Source organism: Phalacrocorax carbo, chromosome 1 (genome assembly GCF_963921805.1).
Source record: "Phalacrocorax carbo chromosome 1, bPhaCar2.1, whole genome shotgun sequence".
Taxonomy (NCBI): domain Eukaryota; kingdom Metazoa; phylum Chordata; class Aves; order Suliformes; family Phalacrocoracidae; genus Phalacrocorax; species Phalacrocorax carbo.
The window spans coordinates 106,345,869-106,370,809 of NC_087513.1; the positions used below are offsets into that span (position 1 = coordinate 106,345,869).

The 24,941-nt window shown below is 39.1% G+C and overlaps 1 protein-coding gene across 5 annotated transcripts in view; it reads left to right on the forward strand.

The window, feature by feature from the left end:
- ROBO1 (roundabout guidance receptor 1) overlaps window positions 1-24,941 on the forward strand; it is a 742,850-nt gene that overhangs the window by 645,002 nt on the left and 72,907 nt on the right. For all 5 annotated transcript variants that reach the window (XM_064469750.1, XM_064469719.1, XM_064469728.1 and 2 more), the window contains 3 exons: window positions 6,315-6,435; window positions 12,952-13,090; window positions 14,363-14,490. In XM_064469750.1, coding sequence (XP_064325820.1) covers window positions 6,315-6,435; window positions 12,952-13,090; window positions 14,363-14,490 — 388 coding nt within the window. The remainder of the gene's footprint in view (window positions 1-6,314; window positions 6,436-12,951; window positions 13,091-14,362; window positions 14,491-24,941) is intronic.

Genomic DNA, 24,941 nt, shown 5'->3' on the forward strand with positions numbered 1-24,941 from the left:
ATTCCTGTGTAACAGATACTTCAAATCATATGACTTGCTTAAGGGGAGAGAAATGAAGACATACCAGACATCGAGTTCAGTTCAAGTTCACTTTTCTTTCTGATTGCAGCCAAAGCTGCGCATCTAGGGAAGATTCATGCATGACATTAAATTTACAGTTTTACAGAAATATTGTAGTTGCCACTACATACACGCTGATCCCATGTTGAGCTCAGTTGGGCTTTCTTTGGGTGTTGCAGAAAGATTGGTTAGTTCCATATATTTTTTAACTGACCCATGGGATGCTCATATGTGTTTTCTATTAGTTAAGTTTAGTGGTTTTTCCATGCTCAGTAAATAGCATTGTGAAAAACAGTTTCCGAAGCAAGCATTTGCTACTTTTTTTTTTTTTTTTTGGGGGGGGTGGGGGGTGGGGTTGGTTTTTTGGGGGGTTGTTGGTTGGTTGTGTTTTTTTTGAGATCTTGGTAGATCAAATTTAAGGCCACGAAGGTAGTCGTATCATGCTTTTGTTGTAGAATTTTAATCTTGGTTTATAATAAGAAAGGAAATATTGCATGGTAAATGTTTTGTACTGTAGCTGCGAAAACATTTCAGGAAAGTATTTTACTGGTTCAAATATTTTCATATAAACATAGCTGTCTGTTCAGAGATTAGTTCTAATTAATGTGAGCCAATACGGCCTATTTTTAATTAAATCTTCCTTTGTGATTAACAAAAGCCAAATGTTTGTGGAAAGTAAGTTTGAGACTGTTACAGTTTTAAACTTCTGAAAATTGTATATGCTGAGGTATGGATTTTTCTTTTCTGAAGCTAATTTGTGACACTGCATATGTCTTGGCTGCTTCCACAATCTTGTTAGTTGGGTGAGGTATCAAACACATATGGTAATTCTGATATTTGGTGTCTTGTGATAATGCCAAGTACTCAATAACCCTCAGCTCCTTCTGAAGTCACCAGGCAATTCAGGACACAGATAACCCTTAAGCCTTTGTAGATATCCATCATCTTGTAGATACAGCCATTAATAATGAGGCCATAAAAGAGGGAAAAGCAGTCTCGTGAGCAGACTTGAATCCAGTTCTGACTCTGATGTATCCTGGCCAGATTGGCAGGGGTGCCAGAAGCAGCAGCTTGAATCTATTGTCATTTTATCTACTGCGAATGCTCTTTCTTTCTAAGTAAAGCTATCTTCCTATGCATTTTGCACCATTCTTTACAGACTCTACCTTCAGACCTATCCTCATTGCAAGACTGTTTTGTTGGTCTGTATGGTAGGGGGGAATAATTGACTTGTACTTTGTCACAACAGATTTTTCGGCACAGGAAGACCACTTGAAAGTATGTTTTAAACTTCTTTCAGATAGAATTTTTTGTGTGTTTGATATGGAGGAGACAGCACGTACCTTCCCGGGGTCCCAGAGAATGGAACCGAAAGCGGGACAGACTCCTCTGTGCGAACTTTGAACAAGAGCAAACTTTAATCATTGTTGAAGATCTAGCCCAAACACTTTTTATGTCTAGTGTCTGATATTTAAGCATGCTAAGGTATCCAGGGATGAATACATGGGATTCGTAAGGCTTAGAACAAGATACACATTTTTAAATAAAAATTTAAGATGGGTGTTCATTTATACTCTTTTTTACTCAACTTTGCTAAAACTGCAAAGATGTCTTCTCTTGCTGAATTTCCATTGCTGAATTACAGTCTGTGCCACAATGATTAGACATAATATGGATATACTAATTTGTTTTGGGAAGCCAGACTGCATAGAGGGAAATGAGCAAACTGTGTGTTTCCTAACTTAAGAAACAAAAGCTCTGTTTTACTTGTACCTGCCATTGGTGATGCTATTAATTAAAATTGCCTGTACTTACCATGTTTGCTATCTGTTTCATTGTCATTTATAGTTAGATGGTACACTTTTAAAGCAAAGACCGTGTCTGACAGGTTATTATCACATGCCCATCACATTCATTTAAATAAAATGTGATATTATGTATGCTGTACTGTAGAAGACTGAAATATGTGAAATTTCTGATATTACATATGCAGAAACACTGGCTATACAAACAGAGGTCAGTATTTCGCTCTGCAGTCTAAATTTCATTTTCTTATGAATTTAAATTTGCTTTAGAATAATTTTGCAATGCAGCAGATTTCATTTATTAAATAGAATGAAATTAGGGGCTAAAAAAATGTTAAAAAAAAATTGCAGTCACATTTATGTTTGAAATTCCCAAACATTTCTCTCATGGGTTCATTCTTTCTCATATTACATAGCACATTTCTGTGAAAAGTAATTGAATCACCCACATATATAAGAATATTTCTTAACACAGATGAGTATGGATTTATACATGCAGAAATTTACACATGCACACACAACACGCATAGGTATATAAAATATGGTCTTAGGATAAATATCTATATGTGTACAGCTATACTGAATACTTGCTGGTATGTTGTAGAACCCTTGGGTAAGTTTTTATGGATTTGATTTATTGGCTGACCGAGTCAATTCATTATTTGTATATGATTTTTTGCTGCTGGGTGGCCATAATTTACAATTCTGGACCTAGTTAACTCTGTGGGTGCCTAGAGTTTTCTGTATGAACATCTCCAACTATTGTTTAAAGAAATAAATGAAGTGGTTTTGTCTGAATGAACAATTTACTCATGAGGAGCAAAATATGGTCAGCCATGCAGGTCACAGAAAACAGATTTCAAGAAGTCTTTGTAAGTCACCGTGCTATCGTATACTCTCCTAACGTCCATACAACAATCCATGCATGTTATAGGCAACGGAAGATCATCTGTGAACTACTGATCACAACCTTTTCCCCTCATCAGTATGCTGTACTATTCCTGTATAAATTTGCTGGGAGGCACAGACAGAACAAAATCCTGAAAAGGCGTGAAAAGTCAAAAAGTGCCTTGGCATCATTTCTGTATAAATGAAACATGATAACTTACTTCCGTCTTTTCAGAATTGGACTTACAGCTTTGGCAGTTAGCAAAGCAATTCTTTTCCCATGATATGCAGGATCTACCAGAGTAGTGTGATAAAACTGTTCGGTATATCTTGTTTACTGGGAATAAAGGACTTCTCTTTGTGTTCAGTATGGTAACAGCTCTTCTGGAGGTTTGAGATGAAATGCTACCCTGCCTGTCACTTTTTCAAACCATTTTAACATTTGCTACTATAAAGACCAGCTGGTGTATTCTGGAGCAGGGCACAAATACGAGAAGAGGAGCCAAAGCACTCAAATTAAAATGCCTCAATTAACTCTTAAGTTTCCACAGACTATGATTAGTTCTAATTTGCCTGATTTCAGATAGTGCCGCCAAAGGTGGTTTGGCTCTTTACTGCTGTAAATACTGGATAAGAACTACAGTTCTGCGTTACTGGATGTGAACTTAGTAAGACAAAGAAATGTAGAAGTGATTATTTATGTGTTCCTGCAAAAATTCGCATGCATGTATTTCATTGCGTCCTTTGTTACTTAAAGCCATTGCTCTATAGTCCATAGGTATTTCTAGCATTTGCTATTGAAAGAAAATGGCAAATACTGCACATATAGAATGTAAATATGTCATAGCTACAGGTTTGATTTGCAATGTCTTGCTAAGAAATGGAAGGGCTTGATCAATCTTACTGAGATGGTGGGTACTTAATTGTTAAAATTTAATGGAAAACTTGGGTAGTGACCCACCAGCAGAAGTATGCTTTCTTCTAGCCATCTGTGAATGCTCTAGTTACAGACATACGTAATTCCACATGCCCTTGTGGTACGTTTTACTGTAACTGTTTAATTCATCACAATTTATTGTAGTATAGACCTCATTGTAGCTAAGGTTCTAAACCATTCTTCCGTTTTAAGGAAAACAAACAAGATCAAGAAAGGAAAACCCCTAGGAAAAAATAACCAGATACATTCAGAATTCTTGGAAGCAGAGCTTCCTTCAGTAGGCATGTCACGTCTTTGGAAGTCTGCCTCGATGTCCATGAGGGAATGTTTCCTCTGCTTCTCCTTCCTTATGTAAATCTGAAATAATTTGGAAGAAAAGCAGCTTTCAATGATTTGTTTTAGTAGTTCAAATGTTTCTGCTTTAATGTTGCTCTCCATCTATGCTTTGAAAAGAGTCTTCTGGTGATTCCTAGAAGAAATTCCTAGGGTAGTTCTTGCTGGAGGTTATAATCTGTGCAAAATATACCATTGTGTCATATTGTGATGAGTTTGAATGGGATTTTCTGAAGTGCCAAAATCACAGAGGAGCACAAGTTCTACTGAACATCTGTAGGACTTAAGCTCTTAAGATGTCTATGAAAATCAGTCCTTTCAGTTTATATGGGTTTGAAATAATCAGCTGAGTTGGAAAATTCTTGTGATATGTAAATACATTTCTCTGTTAAATCCAGCATATTCGATATTGATAGTCATGAAAAGTATGTATTTCTGCATATATATCTGGATATACAAACACGCCAAAAAAACGTGTGGAGATCTTTCTAAAATTGGGGTTTTTTTAATCCTTTGCATAGATTAATTGGAAATAAATAGCTTTCTGTAACTTAGGGAGATGTAAGAAGGAATAAATATAGATAGAATTTTAGTTATATGTTACTTTCTCTTCTCATGCTTACCATTTCAGGCAGTCAGCCATCTAAAAGCGCACACAGATTCTTGAGGAATGTCTATGTGCAGGTCACCTTTATTTTTTCATTCTTCATGCCTCAAATCCCCATTGAAATTTCAGCTTTACTAGATTTCTGGATGATAAAGGGCATATCTTTTCTGTTCTCAAACAATGAGTGCCAAAGGCAACTGAATGAAATTTGTATGCAACACTATCTACGTTGCATGTGCATGTTCATTTATCTCAATAAATGACTGTCATCTTTACGTACGTACATCTTACAATGATAATAAGAGCCCAACGCGGCTCAAGATGTCAGATTTTCAGGGATAGATTTCTAGCTGCAGGCAACTTGAGCAAAATACCTCATTGAGAACGCTCTCCTCCTTGTCACTGACCACATTAGACCCTTTCATGTATCTTCATATGTGGCTTTTATTTGTTGTTTACTTCCACCCATGCCTTGAACTGCAGTGGTTTTCATATGTGATTGGACTTACAAGCATATGTTCACCGAAAAATACAATTAATGTAATTGTCAGGTTTGCATATTAAAGTAAACATGGTACATATTCAGTTGCCTACATAAATTTTGCTGCATTTTGGTGAACTTTGAAACTCGTTCGACCATTTTGTTAATTAAATTGGAGAATACATACTTTTAAAGGGAGATCAGAGATCTTCCTATGCTTTTAATATATATTTTTAAATTAAATAATAAGATTTGGAATCACAAAGGGGAAGTGTGTTTTCTAATTTTGGGGTGATTTGAATTCTAATATCTTCAAAAACTGAATTTAGAATTAAGAGCAGAATGTTATTAATCTCCCAGTAAGGATTTAATTGCTTCTGCCCATTGCTTGTCAGCCTTTAAAATGACTTATTTAAAGGTGAAGAACTAAAGAATAAAAATTTTCCTTTGCCAGTGGGCTCAAGCTAGAACAAGGAAAGATCCACCTGAGTATGAAGGAAAACTTCTTCCCTGTGCGGGTGCCAGAGCAGGGGCACAGGCTGCCCAGGGAGGGTGTGGAGTCCCTTCCCTGGAGACATTCAAAACCCGCCTGGACGCGTTCCTGTGCCCCCTGCTCTGGGTGAGCCTGCTCAAGCAGGGGGGTTGGGCGAGATGATCTCCAGAGGTCCCTTCCAACCCCTGCCGTTCTGTGATTCTGTGAAACCCAAAAGAAACACAAAATTCATTAATAATAGCAAGCATGACCAGTGGTAGGATAACATATACATACTTCTTGTCAGGAAAAAGTAATTGCAGCACTTGATGTGAAAATGAGATTTATGTCTAGTGCTAATTTTTCCTCTCCACTGATTATATCGAACTGCAGTAGTACATAGGAAGAAATTGTAGTCCTTCTGGCCAACGAGCATTAAACAGGCTGTTGAACTGCCAGTATTACACTTTGCAGAATGAAGCAAAGAGTAATAGGGGTCCAAATCTGAGAGATTTTAAAATCCTGGTGTAAAACCAAGAGGCAAGTTTTTTGCATAAGAGAAGGAAACTAGGTTAATAGTAATTTTTTTTTCCGCTTTTTTTTATGAGTTGGAAAATCACTGGTAGCTTGGGTTTTTTATTATCCGTAACAAAACCTTTTTCAAGTTAATAAATATTATCAAATTGTTAGTTCATATTAAAGTGTTTTTTATTATCCTTCATTTGTCCTAGATCAGAGGAGGAAAGCTTATGATCACATACACAAGAAAGAATGACGCTGGCAAATACGTTTGTGTTGGAACAAATATGGTTGGAGAACGTGAAAGTGAAGTTGCGGAGCTCACTGTTTTAGGTAAGAACACCTCCTTTAAGACTGTGTTAATGTGAATGTCCAACTTTTGTTTTTCCTAGTAAGCCTTTTATTAAGGATCATTCTCATCTATTTCCTTGTCAGTGTTTATGATGAAAATGTTTTTGTCATGGTTGTATTCTAGGGTGGCAGTTAATGGCTTTGCAGTCCACCTTGGACAGTTTTTGCTATCACACGAACTTTCTTACTTAGTTCTTGAACCGAAAATAATTCCAGTGCCTGCTGACTGGATCAGTATTGTAAAATAATAGCAAAACAAAAATTAACATCACTAAGAAGTAGAGGCTTAATTTTTCCCTCTTGTTAAAGAAAATCAGAATTATTCTAAATTTCTGTTCTAAATCATTACCCTTTCATTTGTAGTTGTGTGTACTGAGGTCTGTAAAGATATAACAGGTCTACTTGTTCAAGTGATGGTATTTATAGTTCCTCTGAATATCAAAAAATACATTTTCATTTAAGATAACTCTGCTTAGTGAAAATCGCATTTTTTGTTGTTATTGCAGAAAAGAAACTGTAACTCCAAGTGCAATCTCAGGATACCTTCAGCATGGGAGAATTGCCTCACGATCACCGTAGATGTAGCTTTGGTAGTTTTTATTCAAAATGTGTCCCATTTTACTTTAAAGGAGGGGAGGCTTGAGACAGCTTAATTGTTTCTGCAGAAGGAATAGATATTTTATCATCACAGGCTGCGAATATCCAAGCGATGGTTTATAACAGACTGGTTTCCATCACAGTGCTGCTGCAGTAGTCCTGGCTCTTGCCTTGTTTTTTAACCTTTTTTTGTTTTGGTTTTTGTTTTGGTTTTTGTTTGGTTTGGTTTGGTTTTTTAATTCAGGTTTAAGATCTGTCTTGTCAGTCTTCGGTAATTTTATCTGTCTCTGCTCATTTTTAGAGTTAGGACTCAGGCAACCGGAAGTCCTGTTCAGAGTTTTATTTGAAGCGGGGTTTTCCGTAATAAAACAAGATTATACGCCATCTTAAAGTCGATGAAACTGAATATCCAGCAAGATAGTGTGTGACCTTTTAGAAGCTAAGGAAGACTTCCTGTAATCCACTATACTGTTCTTTGGTTTGGTTTCGTTGGTTTTGGTCTTTTTTTTTATTTATAGACACCTTTGAAGCACTTTGGGAGGAAGTTTATTATCAAATAGATTTTTAGAACTTCCAAACGAAATCTAGAGTTGAAAGAAAGTCATAGTTACACAAGTAAAATCCTGACACTGGTCTCCTAGTTAACTAACTGTACTAGTTAATTGCTCATCACTGATCTACTACTAGCCAGGGAACCATGGTATGGACTGGTAGGTAATCCAGGTTGGAAAATACTACTCTTGCTGAATACCTGTAAGGGGCATGCATTGCAGACAGAGGTCTGTCTTTGCCTTTTTCCTCATCTCGTTTTCTCTTCAAACATGTTTCTGGTTTTCAGCCTGGGAAAACTAGTGAGGTTTTCTTTTCAAACAGGACAGTAAAGCCTTGAATATCTTATCAGCCTGTGTCTAGAAGTCTTTAATACACCTTATTCTTTCAACTCAGGCCTTAGATATGTGTGAAAAAGTATGAGAAAAATGCTGACTTCATATATTAAAATCTTCCAACGTAAATCTTCTGTTTATGGGGTTTGGTTATTTAGAAGTTGAACTTTTGCTTTTAGGGCTCTGCTTTAGATCAGAGGGAAGATTGCATGCCAGAAACTGTAACACTAGAAAGTTTCAAAGTGATCCTTCCTCAACTTTCATTGTATTTACCAAATAATCATGTGACAAAGATAGATACTTAAATCGGTGCTGATTTCCCTTATCCATTATGAATGGGCAGACAAAAACCCTCGGACTATTATTCTTCCTTTAGGAAGGTGATCTAGAGAACAGAGTGTCTCTTGTGGGTTTTGCAGTTGTGCAGCAGTCCTGGCCTTACCAGATCAGTCCCTTCTCTCTTGCATAATTAAGTTGAATATTCTTCCCCAAACTGTTCTTACTCTGAAGTTTAGTCTGGAATGTTCTTTTCTTGCATTCAGATTGCCTTTTTACTGCACCTACAAGAAAGGGGCTGGGGCAGGGGGGGAATGTCTATATTTGGATTTTTTTTTAATTCACAGCTAGATTCATGGCTGTAGGTCTCTGCTTTATTTTTCACTTCTTGGGTATGAACCCAGGCTAGAACTGACAGCTTAAAGATGAACTTGCTATTTCATCTAACATTCTGGCCTAGCATTGCAAGCAAAAGTAATTTTTGTACAACACAAGTGTCCCGTTGGTCTGGACATCCTCGAGAATAAAGGAAGCTCTTTTATAGAGTTTTGTTCAGTTCACATTTCCACTTCAGTCCTTTTTGAACCATTCACTAAGGTTTTGTATTGCAGAATCTCTGTATCTTTATCTGCAAAGTCAAAGTAATATTTGGAATCACCTTTTTCAAACACACACATGAGACACTAAGAATATGGGATTGTCTCTTCGTCCTTCTGTCTGCTGGTTTTGTACTCCTATGAGAAATTTGTGGCATGTTTTTGGTTATTCACACTTCCTGATTGTGCCAATGGCTTCAGACTGTCCCAGTTCCAGGGAGATTATATTTATATCTTTAATACGTACAAGTCAAAACATGCAACTGTCTTCTCAACTCCCTCAGAGAGTTCACAGGTTTATAGGCAAAAAGGTTGTTCGCCGTAGGCTAAGGAAATTGGCAACCACTCTCCTGTTAAACCTTCCCTGTTCTTCCATGGACATCCTGTTGTCATCTGGTGCTGCCTTTCTAGATGGCAGATCCTTCCTGGAGTATCCCAGAAATTGTTAAAAACATTCTTCCTTGTGCATGTGCAGTCTCGCTGATCTCCAGCCTGGTGTGGAAATACAGAACTGTGAATAGCCCAGCACCATAAAGCTTTGAAACCTGTTACGGGTTAAAAAGTGTGTTGATCCCTTTCCTGAAATTTCTAGCTAGTAGCTGGGTTGCTGGAATAGCACAGCCTTTATTGAGATTCCATTTTGTTTCAGAAAGCCTGAGAAAAAGCATGCAGCAATTAATCTGACTCTGGTCAGCCAGGACTTGAGTCATCCATGTCCTGCAGTGTACGTCAGGGGTAACAGCAATTTTTGTGAACAAAAATTATAGAGAGAACACTGGGGGGGGGGGGGGTGGTGTTTGCTGTATGTGTTCTAGTGAAAGATGTTGTCTCTTTGATGTAGCATTAGAAACAATTGCCTTGAATGCTAGCTGCTGCTGACATCTGCAAGCAACCTCAAAGAGATACTGTGCTGAACCTTACTTAGCCTTTGAATTTAGAGGCACCATTGAGTTAAAACCTGCAGTGAGACAACATTTAGTTTGTGCATTCTGTCTTTTTGAAGCAGTGCAGCAGAGGAGTGGCCATTTGCCTGGGTCCTTGCAGCAGGCCTTCTTCTGAGGATGTGTATTTAGATTTTCTGTGTAGTTGTGTGTCGTGGTTTAGCCCCAGCCAGCAACCAAGCACCACGCAGCCGCTCACTCACTCCCCCCTCATGGGACGGGGGAGAGAATCAGAAGAGTAAAAGTGAGGCAACTCATGGTTTGAGATAAAGACAGTTTAATAGGTAAAGCAGAAACTGCACGCAGAAGCAAAGCAAAACAAGGAATTCATTCACTGCTTCCCACGGGCAGGCAGGTGTTCAGCCATCCCCAGGAAAGCAGGGCTCCATCACAGGTAACAGTACTTGGGAAGACAAACACCATCACTCCGAATGTCCCCCCTTCCTCTTTCTTCCCCAGCTCTATATGCTGAGCATGACATCATATACTGTGGGACATCCCATTGGTCAGTTGGGGTCAGCTGTCCTGGCTGTGCCCCCTCCCAGCTTCTTGTGCACCCGGCAGAGCACGGGGAGCTGAAAAAGTCCTTGACCAGTGTAACTGCTACTTAGCAACAAGTAAAACATCTCCACATTATCACCGCTGTTTCCAGCAAAAATCCAAAACATAGTCCCATACTAGCTACTACGAAGAAATTTAACTCTATCCCAGCTGAAACCAGGACAGTATTCACCCCTTATTCCATACCATTTACATCATGCTCAGGTTCCACACTATCCAATACAACTACATTAACCTCCACCCCCTCCTTCCCATCCTTTGATAAAATACACGGCTATCATTCAGTCCACGGCTTTGGTCTCCATCTGTTATGGTGGTCACTCAGGACAGGAGAGGTGGTGTGTTGTGTGGAGTCCCTGGGCACCAAAGCCAGCTCAGGTCAGGTCACTGCTGCACTTGCACTGCTTCTTGAAAGGCTTGTCCTCCATTGGTTCAGGTGGTTCTTGCTGTAGTAATTCCTATAACATGCAACTCAAATCACAGGTTACAACAATTTAAAGGTATATCCATTACAGTTTCCACCCCTGGCCCAAAGGGGCCAGGTTGTAGGTTTTAACATTGCAATGAACTCCTCCCCTTGCTCCCAGCCTGGCTAGCAACAAGGGGTTTCTGCTATAGTAATTTCTATAATATGTAACTCAAATCCCGGGTTAGAACAATTTAAAGGTATTTCCATTACAGTCTCCGCTCCTGGTCCATTTGGACCAGACCATCAGGTTTAACATTGTAATGAACTCCTCCCCTTGCCCCTGCTCTGGTTTGGACTTATCCACAGGCTGTAGTCCTTCAGGGTTGTACCTGCTCCAAGTGGAGCCTTACCCAGGAGCCACAGTCTCTCCAGGGGCACACCTGCTGCAGTGCAGACTTACCCAGAGCCACAGCCGCTTCGAGGTGCGCCTGTTCCAGCGCGGCCGTCTGCATGGGCCTCAATGCTTTCAGAGCTATACCTGCTCCAGCATGGCCTTACCCACAGCTGCAGTCCCTCCAGAAGTAAACCTGCTCCAACACAGCCTTGCTCATGGCTGTAGTCCCTGCAAAGCCTGCTCCAACATGGCTTTGCCCCATGGCTGCAGTCCCTCCAGAAGTAAGCATGCTCCGTTATGGGCTTATCCATGGCCACACACTTTGAGGTGCTCTGGCATGACCTCATGCACAGCCACTGATGCTTCAAGGTATACCTGCTGCAGCACGGACTTATCTACAGCCACAGACACTTCGAGGTGTACCACCTTCTCCAAGATGGATATATCCTTGGGGCAGAATTGCCTCAGAGGTATACCTGCTGTGGCAGACATAACCAAGGCCACAGATGCTTCGAGAAATACCTGCTTTGGCACGGGCTTATACACAGACACAGATGCTTTGGGGTGTCCTGCTCCCACATGGACTCATCCTCAGGTCACAGTCCCGTTGACTCGAGTTTACACTAGAGTTCCAGCCTGTCCAGTGCAGCAGCACAGAAACAGCAGCTGGGCCCTGGCCATCTGCCAGCCCAGGCGCATCGCCATGGCTGTTATCAGAATGTTCCCAGGCCCGGCATGGTAAGGTGATAAGCAGTACAGCAAGCAGTGAAAGCAAAAAGTACCACTAATGAGCACTAGATTTTAAGGCATACAGTAAGTCAGGCAAGCCCCATAGCAAGCACAGAAGCCTGCCAAATAATAGCTAAGCAGCAATAACCACTATAAATTCCATCTAGCGCATTCCAATCAAATCTGTCGTTATCTCAAACCGTTCGTGCCCCACGTTGGGCGCCAAAATGGACTGTCGTAGTTTAGCCCCAGTCAGCAACCCAGCACCACGCAGCCGCTCACTCACTCCCCCCTCATGGGACGGGGGAGAGAATCAGAAGAGTAAAAGTGAGGCAACTCATGGTTTGAGATAAAGACAGTTTAATAGGTAAAGCAGAAACTGCACGCAGAAGCAAAGCAAAACAAGGAATTCATTCACTGCTTCCCACGGGCAGGCAGGTGTTCAGCCATCCCCAGGAAAGCAGGGCTCCATCACAGGTAACAGTACTTGGGAAGACAAACACCATCACTCCGAATGTCCCCCCTTCCTCTTTCTTCCCCAGCTCTATATGCTGAGCATGACATCATATACTGTGGGACATCCCATTGGTCAGTTGGGGTCAGCTGTCCTGGCTGTGCCCCCTCCCAGCTTCTCATGCACCCGGCAGAGCACGGGGAGCTGGAAAAGTCCTTGACCAGTGTAACTGCTACTTAGCAACAAGTAAAACATCTCCACATTATCACCGCTGTTTCCAGCAAAAATCCAAAACATAGTCCCATACTAGCTACTACGAAGAAATTTAACTCTATTCCAGCTGAAACCAGGATACTGTGTTTTCCTTTAGCTGTATTAGCTGTGACGATGATACGTAAGTAAGGAAGTCTGTGAGTCTGTGCTTGGGTCCTGAGCCACTGTTGAGAGTGTCTGCCTCCTGTGCTGAGGTTCACAGTGCTGGCCACCTGTGGGGCTACGGATCTTCTGCCTGGGGCTGGGAACGAGAGGAGCGGTGGCAGAGGCACCTCCGTCAGATCTGTCACCCTGCTGCTGTTGCTCTAACAGCCACATTTCAGGGAAAATCACAATTTGGGCACAGAAATGCTGGACTAATCCCTTTTTTTCCTTTCCTTTCAGAGAGACCATCTTTTGTGAAGAGACCAAGTAACTTGGCTGTAACTGTGGATGACAGTGCGGAGTTCAAGTGTGAGGCAAGAGGTGACCCGGTCCCTACAGTAAGATGGAGGAAGGATGATGGGGAATTACCAAAAGCAAGGTGCAGTACATGGACTTACCTTTTTTATGATATCTAGCTTAGTATATGATGTAGCCATTCGACATTGGACAGCTGGCATTTCTTTTTCGTGAGTGCAGAAGACCATCAGATCAGGCTGATCTGATAAGACATTTCTAGTTACCATTGAGCTCTATTTGAAGTTATGATTTATATTGAAACATAAGAATGGTCTGTTCTCAAGTTTTTGTTGTGACAACACACAACAAATACAGCAAAAAATAACTAGGTTCAATCAGTAATATCTGATACAGATTAATTCTTCACCTGAAGATTCTTCTGTAATTACTGAAAGTTTTGGAGAATGTATAACAAATAATAAATTAGATTGCAACATCAAGAAGTATATATTGGAATCACGGTTGATATAAAACATAGACTGGTAATGTAGAAAGCTGCCTTCGTTATACATGTTTTTGTTACTAAGTTTCCAATTAACCTTTTTTTTTTCTGTCATTGCTCTAATTCTGGCCAAAAAATAAAACACCTTATTAAAAAGAAATACATTCTGTGATAGGTAGATTATTTATTTATTTTCTTTGAATTCACAGTCATCAGTTAAAAATGTATTAGCGGAAGGGACTGAAAGAAGAAACCCTGTAACAGTTGGCTGTTGGGTCATCCAAATCCTGTTAATCTAGTCTATATCTTTAATCAAAACTACAGCATTTTTTAGAGAAGAATCTACTTCCATAAAGAGAAACACATTGACTGTGTTATACAAAGAAGAGAAAAAAGTTGATGAAAGTTGATGAAATGATAAAAGGCCACATTGTTCTTTAAAAAAAAAATTATTGAATGATTTGTGGTTTATCTTGACTTTCAAGCAATTCTGATCTTCTTGAGAACAGTATTTTCTTCTCAACCATATTAAAAAAAATCCTTAATTCGGATGGAAGAATTACAGGGAGAATACTATTATTGCATTCACTTGTTAAAAGATTTCTAACAATTTAAACATCCTGTGATAGAGGTTTGCAATTGTATTACACCAGTGAAATTCTTCTGACATCAGTAAAACTGACTCACACTGCAAATTAAATCAGAATTAGGTCTTCAAATATTTAGATGCATTTTGCTTTTAAAACTTTATATTTACATTATTAATTTTAAAGGATTTATGCGTATTTCTAAGGGAAATGTAGAAATAAAAATATTTGGGAGTAAACGTACCATACTTTTACCCTTTACAGAAATTGTACAAATTTCTATTATTCCTATTAATTTTTTTTTTTTTACTATATGTATTTAAAGATACGAAATCCGTGATGATCATACCTTGAAAATCCGGAAAGTTATGGCAGGAGACATGGGCTCATATACTTGTGTTGCAGAAAATATGGTTGGAAAAGCTGAAGCATCAGCAACTCTGACAGTTCAAGGTAAGAATGTTTCTTTACATAGTACTCTAACCTAGACTAAAGTTGATTTTTTTGCATGGCAACTTCATAGTGTTGCTATGCTCAGACTAGTTGAGTCTATACACTACTAGTAGAGTTGCTACTTAAGCAGGAACTCTATGCTGTGTTGTTAAAAAAAAAAAAGCAAAAATATAAATGTGGTTTGAGTTGTATTGTTAAGAAATAGTAGCACTTCAGATGTAAGGAGTTTTGTAAGCAGTCTTTACAGTGCTGGAACGGGGAACTGATTATGTTTTGAACTTCAGTGTGATCAGAATCATGTCACTTGCAATCTTCGCATCTGAAACCCTAACAGAAAAAAGAAAAAAACAGTGTTACCAAACTACCTTGTTTTAACTTGAAAAGAAAGGGTTGTAAGTTCAAGTGTCTGCCAAATTTTTTCAATTAAATATAATCAAGAGGCAGGGAATGATAAATCTGTGTATCTTGTAATACACTAACCCAGACCACTGGAATTCCTGTTGCTTTTTCATTATAAAAGTGTATCATAGCACTACTGTTTCTTCGTAAGGCAAAACTTCGGTGGAACTCAGTGAACTAATATGTATAAAAATCCTTCATTGCCTTTATATACACAATCCAGATGTTCACTATTCAGATAATCCCTCTCTTCCTTTCCTGGCTAGCAGAGAGGCAATGATGTCATCCTGATGCTTTTTTGTAAGCACTGATGGTCCTTCTGTCTGTTTCTCTGTTCAGTGGGAATTAGTCATTATGGAGTTCGGGGGAAGCAGAGGCTTAAAAGTATTTTATTTGGTTACAAGCCTCTATTTAGACACATTTACTGTAACACGAAGCGTCTTGTCCTTAACCTGCTCTCCTTTTTCCACCAAAAACATTTGGTGTCCCTAATATCCGTAGCTGTTAGGAAAATAGGAATTCTTTTGTTGAAGCTCTCATAAAACCAAGAATTTTCAGATGTTTTGTTAGTCAACATGATGTTTATACAGCAAACCTGATACCTTATGTTTGCAAAATAACCAGCTCTTATGCTCAGTGTTTTAGAATTGAAGATTAACATGTGAGCAGTAAACACAGTTTATTCAAAAGAAAAAGGCTGAATTTTTTTTTAAATGGCAATTTGTTTTGAAGCTTGTTTCTTACAACGGCTGTTAATCTTGTAAAATGTTATTGTTAAGAAAATTTGCTTTATGACTGATTGAGCAGTTACATTGCTGGAAATAAGCTACTGGCAGCGCTAATCCTTTGTAGTCCTATTCAAAGTAATAAGCAAACATGTTCCTGTAATCTCATTTAGGTTAATGGTGCTACTTAGATATAAAATTACATAATTATGTAGATTTTTGAGATCTAGAGTGAGATCTTTTCAATTTTGGTAATGAAATGGTACTTTTAACGAACATGTTCATAACTTAAGTCTTGATTCAGAAAGATCCTTATTTTTTAAAGTACTTGTATTACACAGTACATATTTACATTGTAACAGCTTTGGTCTTTGGATATTGTTATAGGATAATTTGTTTCCCAGTGTGAATGGATTAACTCCTGAGCCATGTGTCTGTACTAATGTCTTCGTAGAAGGGATTGATGTGAGAAACTGTGATGTGTAAGGCCAATTTGTAGTTGGTAATGTAGTAAATTATGATCAAAAGCCATTTACTAGAGTGTCCAGGAGACCTAGTTTTATGGGAAGGAAAAAAAAAGGACTCCTCTAAAAAAACATGCATTTTCCGTTCAGATTTTTTTTCACATTTTCCCCCTCCCCTCCTCCCTTCCCCTCCCCTCCTCCCCTCCTCCCTTCCCCTCCCCTCCTCCCTTCCCCTCCCCTCCTCCCCTCCTCCCTTCCCCTCCCCTCCTCCCCTCCTCCCTTCCCCTCCCCTCCTCCCCTCCTCCCCTCCTCCCCTCCCCTCCCCTCCTCCCCTCCTCTCTTTTGAAAACACTTTTTTTGTCCTAAAAAGTCAGGTTTTTTACTATGCTCCATCTTGAGAGGTAGATTTGATCTTCTTGTTTCGGTGCTAAGATGACATTGATGTTGCTGTTCACGGACACATGGCTCTTTGAGGAGAATTTTTTTTTTTCATGAGTGGTATTTTTTCCAGGTAATTTAAGGAAAAGAAATGACAAGTCTCTTCTGTGCTTTTGTTAACTGTCACGTGATGTGTTGACTGTAAAGATTATTAAATGTGTGTTCTGCTATGACAAATAGAGTTATTTCTGTTACATCTTTGTAAATAGGGGCCTGTGATACAAATCGTGGCCTCAGAAGTTACACCTGCCACTGTGTAGACTTGTTATATTCAGCAGAGGACAAAAAGGGGGTTTTGCTTGGTTTGGGGTTTTTTTTTTTGTGGGGGTTTCATTTGGATTTTTACCCCCTCAGTATCTCAGCGATAGGCTATGGTGTTTTCATGCCAGATTATACTACAAAAAAGAACGTGAGCGTTGTTAACAGTAACCCCAGAAGTCACGTGTCTGTGTTAGGAAAGGGGCAGTCATTGTCTGTCAGGTGTCTGTACAGTGGAGCTGCTGCACTGAATGAAACATAGCACACAGCAGAAAGGGCTGCAAGCGGTGCTCTTCGGGATGCTGCTGGGGCCTTAGGGTTGGTAGCACTGCTAAGAGGAGGGCATATCCTCTTCTGTACTCATCATTTGTCAGGCCTCAAGCACTGTGATTGACCTGTCTATGTGCTGCACTATACAGGGTTATCTAGGGTATTCAAAGGTGGAGCGTGCAACACCGGGGCTAATTGAGATACCTAGGTGTCAGGGACGTGCTGATGAAACGCAGCGAGTAGCTAACCTGGTGTCTCAGCAGAGAGCTGCCCTGGATCTGGCAGTATTATTACCTCCAGGTCAGCTCTGACCCTCCTTGATCTAGCAGACGTTGGAGGGCATGATGCATGCCCTGCAGTTCTCCCTGTCTCAGGAAAGCTGCACAGCAGTGCCTCTGAGCTAGGCAAATGGGCCCAGTCTGTGTCTGTAGACTGGGAACTGTCAACTCAGATAGTTCAACTGCATGTAGTAGGATGCTAACTGTAGAAAACACAAAAAAGAGGAGGGAATATCAGTTCCATTTTAGTGTTCTGCGTGCTCATGGCACCACCATCACAGATTCTGATTATTGCAATCACTGTTTTCCTTTATACAGACTCCTAACTTTGGGGGTTATAGGGGTTTCCTATGTCAAGTACAGAGGCTGTATTTTTATTGAGATTTCAGTCATATTCTTAAACATAATTTGGAGCTCTGTATTAACGCAGAAGTTTGAACCCTTCACTTAGTCTTTTACTATTGCAGCTTAAAAGCATTCCCATCCTTGAAACTGTTTGTCAGGTTATTTTATTTTCTTCTTGAAAAATTAAATAGTTAAGAAAATATAATCCTGCTGTTGTTTGCATTTTCCTAAAATTAGAGTGTCTCAGTCCACTGTTTTCATTTTGCAGCAATATGTAGTGCATATGTAAGGCATCCAGAGACATTGCTAAATACATGTGGAAACATTTCATTCAAGAGATGATTAATTATTAAATAAATACCTCAGTCAATGCAAACTGCCAGGAAGCAGCCCAGAGCACAATACATTGTATTTTACCAACTAGCTGATGTGCTCCAGAAAAGGGAAACAGTGTCCAAAAGTGCATCTCTGGAACCAGTGGATTTCTCTCTTGCAGTAGCACTAAGCAAGTTGGATATATTGATTTCGTATATATTTTTTATATATATGCAAGATATTTTTCATGCTTTTCTGGAGACTTATTATGTGATTTGCTTAGTTTTATTCCTTGAAGCAAGACTGTAGAAATTATAATATTACATATTTCATTATTTTATATATATAATTGAAGCCCACATTCCTAAGACATACAAATTTACCAGAAATGCATGTCTCAAAACTTCAGTTCTAAAAGAGAATTAGTTTTACCATTAATGCAAATAGAAGTAGGGCTTCTTCAAAAATCTGCAAATTTCACATTCCATCATAAAAATGTTTTTAAGTAACTCTAACAACAAAAGGTTTTAAATATTTTTCCCTACTTCCATTTGCTTCACTTCCATTTGCAGTACTTAATTAGGCTTTTTTAACATCTACTTTATAATTACGCTGAAACAAGCTTTACTTTCTGATACAAGTGGTAATTGTGGCTCCCATGGAAGTCCCACTATGGAGTTGACCAGGAACCATTATAGCAATGGCAGTGTAGTTGCTACTTAGAAGGAGTCAAAAGAGCAGCAGATCAATAGGTCAGTTGACTTGAGGACTTCTCACAAGAACAATACCAACCCTGCAGCTGTTGGTGACTGTAGGTCGGTCACCAGCAGGTTGGTAGTGAACAACAGTCCTCAAACTTTGAGTTCTACTTAACTCTCCTTCCTCAAGCAGTGGCTCTGGAGGAGCTCGCAAAACTTATTACAGTGCCCTGTCTAATATTAAGCTAAACATGTGGCAGCAGTGACTGAACTGCAAAATGTAAATTTTGCCATTCAAAGGCACTAAACGTATTCAGTGTTATCAGTTTGGCAGCAAAAAAGAAGAATTCCTATGGAAATTACGCTGGCCCATTCATATTTTACAGTGGTGATTTTGATATCAAGGGTTTTTTATCCTATGATGTCATGAATTTTAGGGTTAACAGAGCTTGTCTGCTAGGTGGATAGTGAGCAGAACTTTTGATAAGTGACTTCTCGCTGTGATTTTTGCTGTACTAGTCAACTGACAAGGAATTTTAATCTGAAAAGGTGGCACATGCTTCAGGTCTGGAACTTCCTCCTCCTGCAACCCTCTCTTTGTACAAAGCAGCTTTAAGGCAGACCATAAAAGATGTCTATTTGGTACGGCTTCTAGGTAGGACTGAGGATACCACCCAGAATGAAAAGGAATAGGATTTGCTCTTTTATCTGTCAGACACCATAAAAACGTTTCCACTGTGACAGGCCGCTGATACACGTTATAAGTTGGTTGTAAATGTAGTTGCTTCATAGGCATCTGAGCTACCTACGTTAAAATAACAAAAACAAAATTCAGATTTTAATGGGATTACAAAAATGCTATTGAGGTATATGGTGGATATTATGTATTGCAGTGAAGGACTCACAATATCGTGGGTGAATTTAACCACTTGAATTTTAAAACTAGGATTTGAGTTTAAGTCTGAACCTCTCTACATGGTCTCTCAGTTATTATTTCTCCTTTTGAAAGAACTAATTTTAGGCCATATTCTGTCTTCAGTCCCCATGAAGGAGGAAGGAGTAACAGTGATTGTCCTATGAACTTCAGGATTTTTTTCAATTAATAAGCTTTTGGCATGATGAATGAGAGAAACCATCTCTTGTGATTTGTATAGCTTAAAGAGACAGCCCTTTCCCCCTAATGGCTCCTGTAAACTATGACACTTAAGATGTCTATCAAGGATCTGAGGAGTTTGACTGCCACCTATTTCTGGTGAAAGAATATAAATCTTAGAAGTTAATCAGAAGGAACTGAGGAAGCCGTCTAAAGAATCCATGTAACATTTTAACAAATAACGGCTCCTGTGGTTTTTAAGTTTTTAAATGTTTTTTGGGGGGTTGTTTGTTTTTGGTTTTATTTTTTCTACATAGAGCATCACAACAGTGACAGCAATTGCTTACATGGAAATAAGACTTAAAACTTTTGAGATTCCTTCCTGCAACTTAGTACTTTGAAACAAGGACTTGAGACAGATGTTTCTGAGCAAGTAGAGCAGAAGGAGTCCAAATAATTTGGAGAAACATTACTACAAAAATAAGTTGAAGCTAGAGGGTCTCCCTGCTGACAGGGATTTATTTACTCTAAATTTCTTTAAAATTCTGCCTTCTAATCACTCGCTGCAGAGAATGGAAGAAAGTCGATTTGTGTAGCATACGTCAGCACTGAATTGAAAAGTAGCAAAGAAAATCTGAAGACTGTCTTCTAGTGCCTACAGTCTCCTAAATCCCATGGCTAGGGAAAAATCTGTTCTTTGTGTGTCAGGCTTCATTGTTGCAAACTTTATTTTGTGAATGCTCTTTTGAAGAAAACATTTCAATAATTCTGTCTTTGGAATATACAAAGTAGAATTTTACTACAAGTTGCTGAGTTTGCAGATTTTTTGATTTATGTATAAAGTTAAGTAAGAGTGTAGGAATAATAATTTTCATTGGTTATTTGTTAAACAGTACTTCTGCTCTGTGTTTGTTCTGAAATAAATTTAGGCTTTATGAAATTATACTAAAAATCCATAAAAAGGTAATACACACTTTACTTTTGACTTGTTTATAGCCTGTAAGTAATTTTCATGAGGGCAATACAGTATTTACAGTGCACTCTCTTATTTTTGTAAGTGTACATGCCTCATTAAAATCAGCAATTTCTGAATTGGTCCTTGATAAAACAAAAAAAACCTTATAATAATAGTGCATTCAAACATTATTTTGATAGCTGTTTTGAGTACTGTTTGTTACTATGAATTATATTTTGGTTGAACACTAAAATATTTTATTGTTATGTGCTGAATAACATTCAAGAATAATAAAGTAATAAAGTATCTTACAGTCTTTATAGGCTAACTAGATCACCTAGTGGGCTCAGTATCAGAATCTTCCAATGCTAGAAAAAAATGGCTTCTTCAGGTTAAACTGCTAAGTATCAAGTATGCTCACATTATCTTCTGCAGGAGGTATCTGCATGCTCCTCTTGCCCCCTGACCACACATGAATTCCCAAAGTTTGGGATGAATTTTTTTTTCCATTTAAGTAGGGAATAGGATGAGAGGATTGAGAAATAAAAAACCAAAGCTGTCTGGATGGACATGAGGTTGCTTCGCTTGTTCTCATAAATACCTTATGCTCCCTAAACACAGCATTGAAGGCGATTCTGTTCTCTTCGCATCTTTCAGTGGCACAATGAGAGCCCATTTAGACTTGCACCTCCTCAAATTAAACAGCTACTCTCTCTTTTGATACAGTTACGGTAGCACATTGAGTCTCATTACAGAGGAAGAAGTCACCTGAGAGTTCTGCTGTGGTCCAGTCTTCCACCAGCAAGGTCTGATGGCCTTTCCTGTGCCTCTTCCTTCAGAATTCTTGGGTGCTCAGATCTTGTCAGATTGTTTTTTTTCTTGAAGAATATAACTAACCTAACTAAAGACTAAACCTCAAAACATGTTTGGTAATATCCCTAGACCATCACAGCTGCAGCAGCACTTTTGTTTCAGACTACCAGCAATTTTTGATAGCATTATAGTCTTTTGGCAGAGGTGAGCCACTGCTTCACTATATGAAAATCAGGCCGAGTGTCTCTGAAATTTTTATTTTATTTTATTTTTGCACATTTTGATTATTTCCTTAAGCAACTTGTTCACTTTTCTACATCCATCGCAGTAAAAAATCTCAGTACCTGACAGCTAATTCCACCTTGTACAGAATTCTTATATGTTGTGGGTTTTGCTACCTATAATTAAAATTTGTTAATATGTCACTGTTACCTTCCTGTTAACATTATTAAAAAGTAAGTTCAGGTATTAGTGTCCCATATGTAGACTTGGGTTGTCTCTGTGTGGGGTTGTGGTGTCCCCATAAAAAGAAGTCCAGATTTCTTTTGAAATAGTATCTGTTTCAGTTGACAGTATTCCTTACTGAGTACTGCATGCCCAAAATAACATTTTTTTAATGAGCAAAAGTTACCACACTATAGAGATTTATTGTCCTTCCATTTTTAGTGTGTGTTTGGTATCCATTGATCATGGGGCTTTGGCCACTTTTCAGACATAGCTTTAACTTATTAGGTTGCTATGGATTTCAAGTACTCTTTCCAAGAAGAAAACTGTGCTATCATAAACAGCTGGGAATAAAATCCCACTCTGTTTCCTTTACAGCTCGACTACCCTTAAGTCAAAAAATGCAGTAGAAAGGTCCTTAGAATTCTTCAAATAGTATCTAGCTATCATAATCTTTCTGTACTTCTGCACAGCTTATTTAAAATTAATCTGTCTTTGTTCACTCTTTTAAAAGGCTTTAGTATAAATATTTGTAGCCACGACTACTTAGGTTGCATCAGTGCCCAAAATTACCTCAGTTCTTTTTAAACATGGGAAGACAACTCTTCTCCAAAAAGAGAAGCCTGGGAAACAGGACTCCACAGTTTATTGCATTACTCTAGTTTTTAAATAGATGGAATTAGACTTGTCCTAAGTGTGCCCTCTAAATTGTGTGTGGTTTATAAGATGGTTTAGGAGGACTCAGAGCAAGGAAGGGGGAGGGGAGAATAGGAGGGAAACTTCTGGAAGACCTTAAATCCCTCTCTCCCTCTCTCTGTCTTTTAACCCCCATATTTCAGATTTGTCTTGTCACCTCAAGGCAATGACAACAGGATTTATAAAAGATTTAAACTGTGTACTACATGTATTAACCTGAGAAGTGTTACCTTTTAAAACCACACTGCAAATTCTATTTCCACATTTTTCATTTTATTATAGAAATCTTCACTGACTCCTGCAGAAGGAGAGATTATGAACTTTCTTGTTTTGTTGTTATCAGCAAAATCAGTTGCAAATCAAAAAATGTCATGTGAGTACATTTTACACACTGTTCTCTTCCACAAAGTTTTTGCAGTAGCTTCCTCCCATACATGCAGATACAAACACACACACACACTTGTGTAGCCCTTTTCATCTTGACTTTTTAAATGTTTTAAAGGGAAGAGTCATTAGCCTGCTGTGAAGCAGACATTAAAATAATGTAGTTCCACAACTGAGGCACAGCTGAGAGAGAACCAGATTTTGTTGCCGAGCCCCATCAATTTGAGTTGAGGAGGGAAACACCTCTTAGCCTAAATTAAATCTCAAAATGGCCAGAAATCCATAAGGAGTCAATGCCATTTGATAGCTTTTGACAACAGAATAGCACCCAAGCAGGACGTTTGGTTAATGCACAGATCTTGTGCTGTTTATCAGCAGATGGTGGAGTTGATGATGTTGAGCTGCCACGCTGCGTGTGTTGTGACGGATGTGTTTAGGTATGTGAAGGGTCTGGAGAGCAGGTCTTATGAGGAGCAGCTGAGAGAACTGGAGTTGTTTAGCCTGGAGAAGAGGCGGCTGAGGGGAGACCTTATCGTTCTATACAACTACCTGAAAGGAGGTTGTAGTGAGGTGGGGGTTGGTCTCTTCAACCAGGACACTAGTGATAGAACGAGAGAAAGCAGCTTCAAGCTGCATCAGGAGAGGTTTAGATTTCATTTACTGGAAGAGTAAGTTTTTTTACTGACCAAGGCACTGGAACAGGGTGCCCAGAGAGGTGGTAGAGTTGCCATCTGTGGAGGTATTTAAAAGATGTGCAGACGTGGCACTTCAGGGCATGGGTTAGGAGACATGGTAGTGTTGGGTTGGTCGTTGTACTTGATGATCCTAGAGGTCTTTTCCAACCTTAATGACTCTATAATTCTATGTGTTCTAAAGCCATATTCTCGCCTTTGTCTCTCCCTGGTATGTGTACTGGCTCTAAATGCACTTATATTTTCAAGGCTTTATTTGTACTGTCAGCATCAAGGAGCAATACTTGCCTTTGTTGTTGTCAGACCACTTTCTCCTAGAGCACGTTAGCTCTTCTGAGTACACACAGGCACCTGCCCTTTTTTCTCCGGGTACCAAGTCGCGAGGTGTAAAATAAATCCAGCCTGCCAGACATGTGTCCTGTGCTGAAAACGAGAGATTATATTCTGCCCTGCATGGTCAGAGTGAGTGTCATGGTGGCATGGCTACCAGGTTTCCAGACTGCAGCTGTCTCATGGCTGCTGGCTCGGAGCGCAGCTGGGTAAGTGCACAGTGAGAATTGCAGCTGGCAGCCCACCGGTACCCTAAGGGTGGTGCTTTCATGTAGGGCACAGACTCTGGCTAGCCTGTTTCTAAGGTACTGCCCAGCCCCTGACAAGTCTGCAGTATTCAGACAGAAGAGGGAATCTGGGTCAATTGTAAACAATAAATAAATAAATACAAATAAATACCAAAAACTTGGGAAGTATGTTGAGGGACAAAGCAGCTAGTTGATACTGGGATTTTCCCCTTACTAACTTTTCTGTGCATGAACCTGAAACATTGTTACGGGTTTCTAGGTTTCCACTACTTCTAAAGATGATCTTACAGTCAGAACTATTTTTCCTAATATTCAGTCAACTGTATTCTTTCTTAATTTCATTCCCCTACTTACAGTACCATTATAGAAAACAATTAAACTGTTTCTTTTCAAATCAGTTAGATTTCTGTCTTCTTGCCTTTGGTAACTTTGAAGTTACCATAGTCATTTTTTCGTATAAACTTAAGAAATGCTCATCTGACACATCAGCAGCAATCCAAAACAGAATTTTTCCAGTCATCATAAATGTAATAAACCACGATGACTCCCTTGCTGGCTGTTTGGAATTACAAGTGATCACTTTTGATTTGAAACACCAAAAATCTC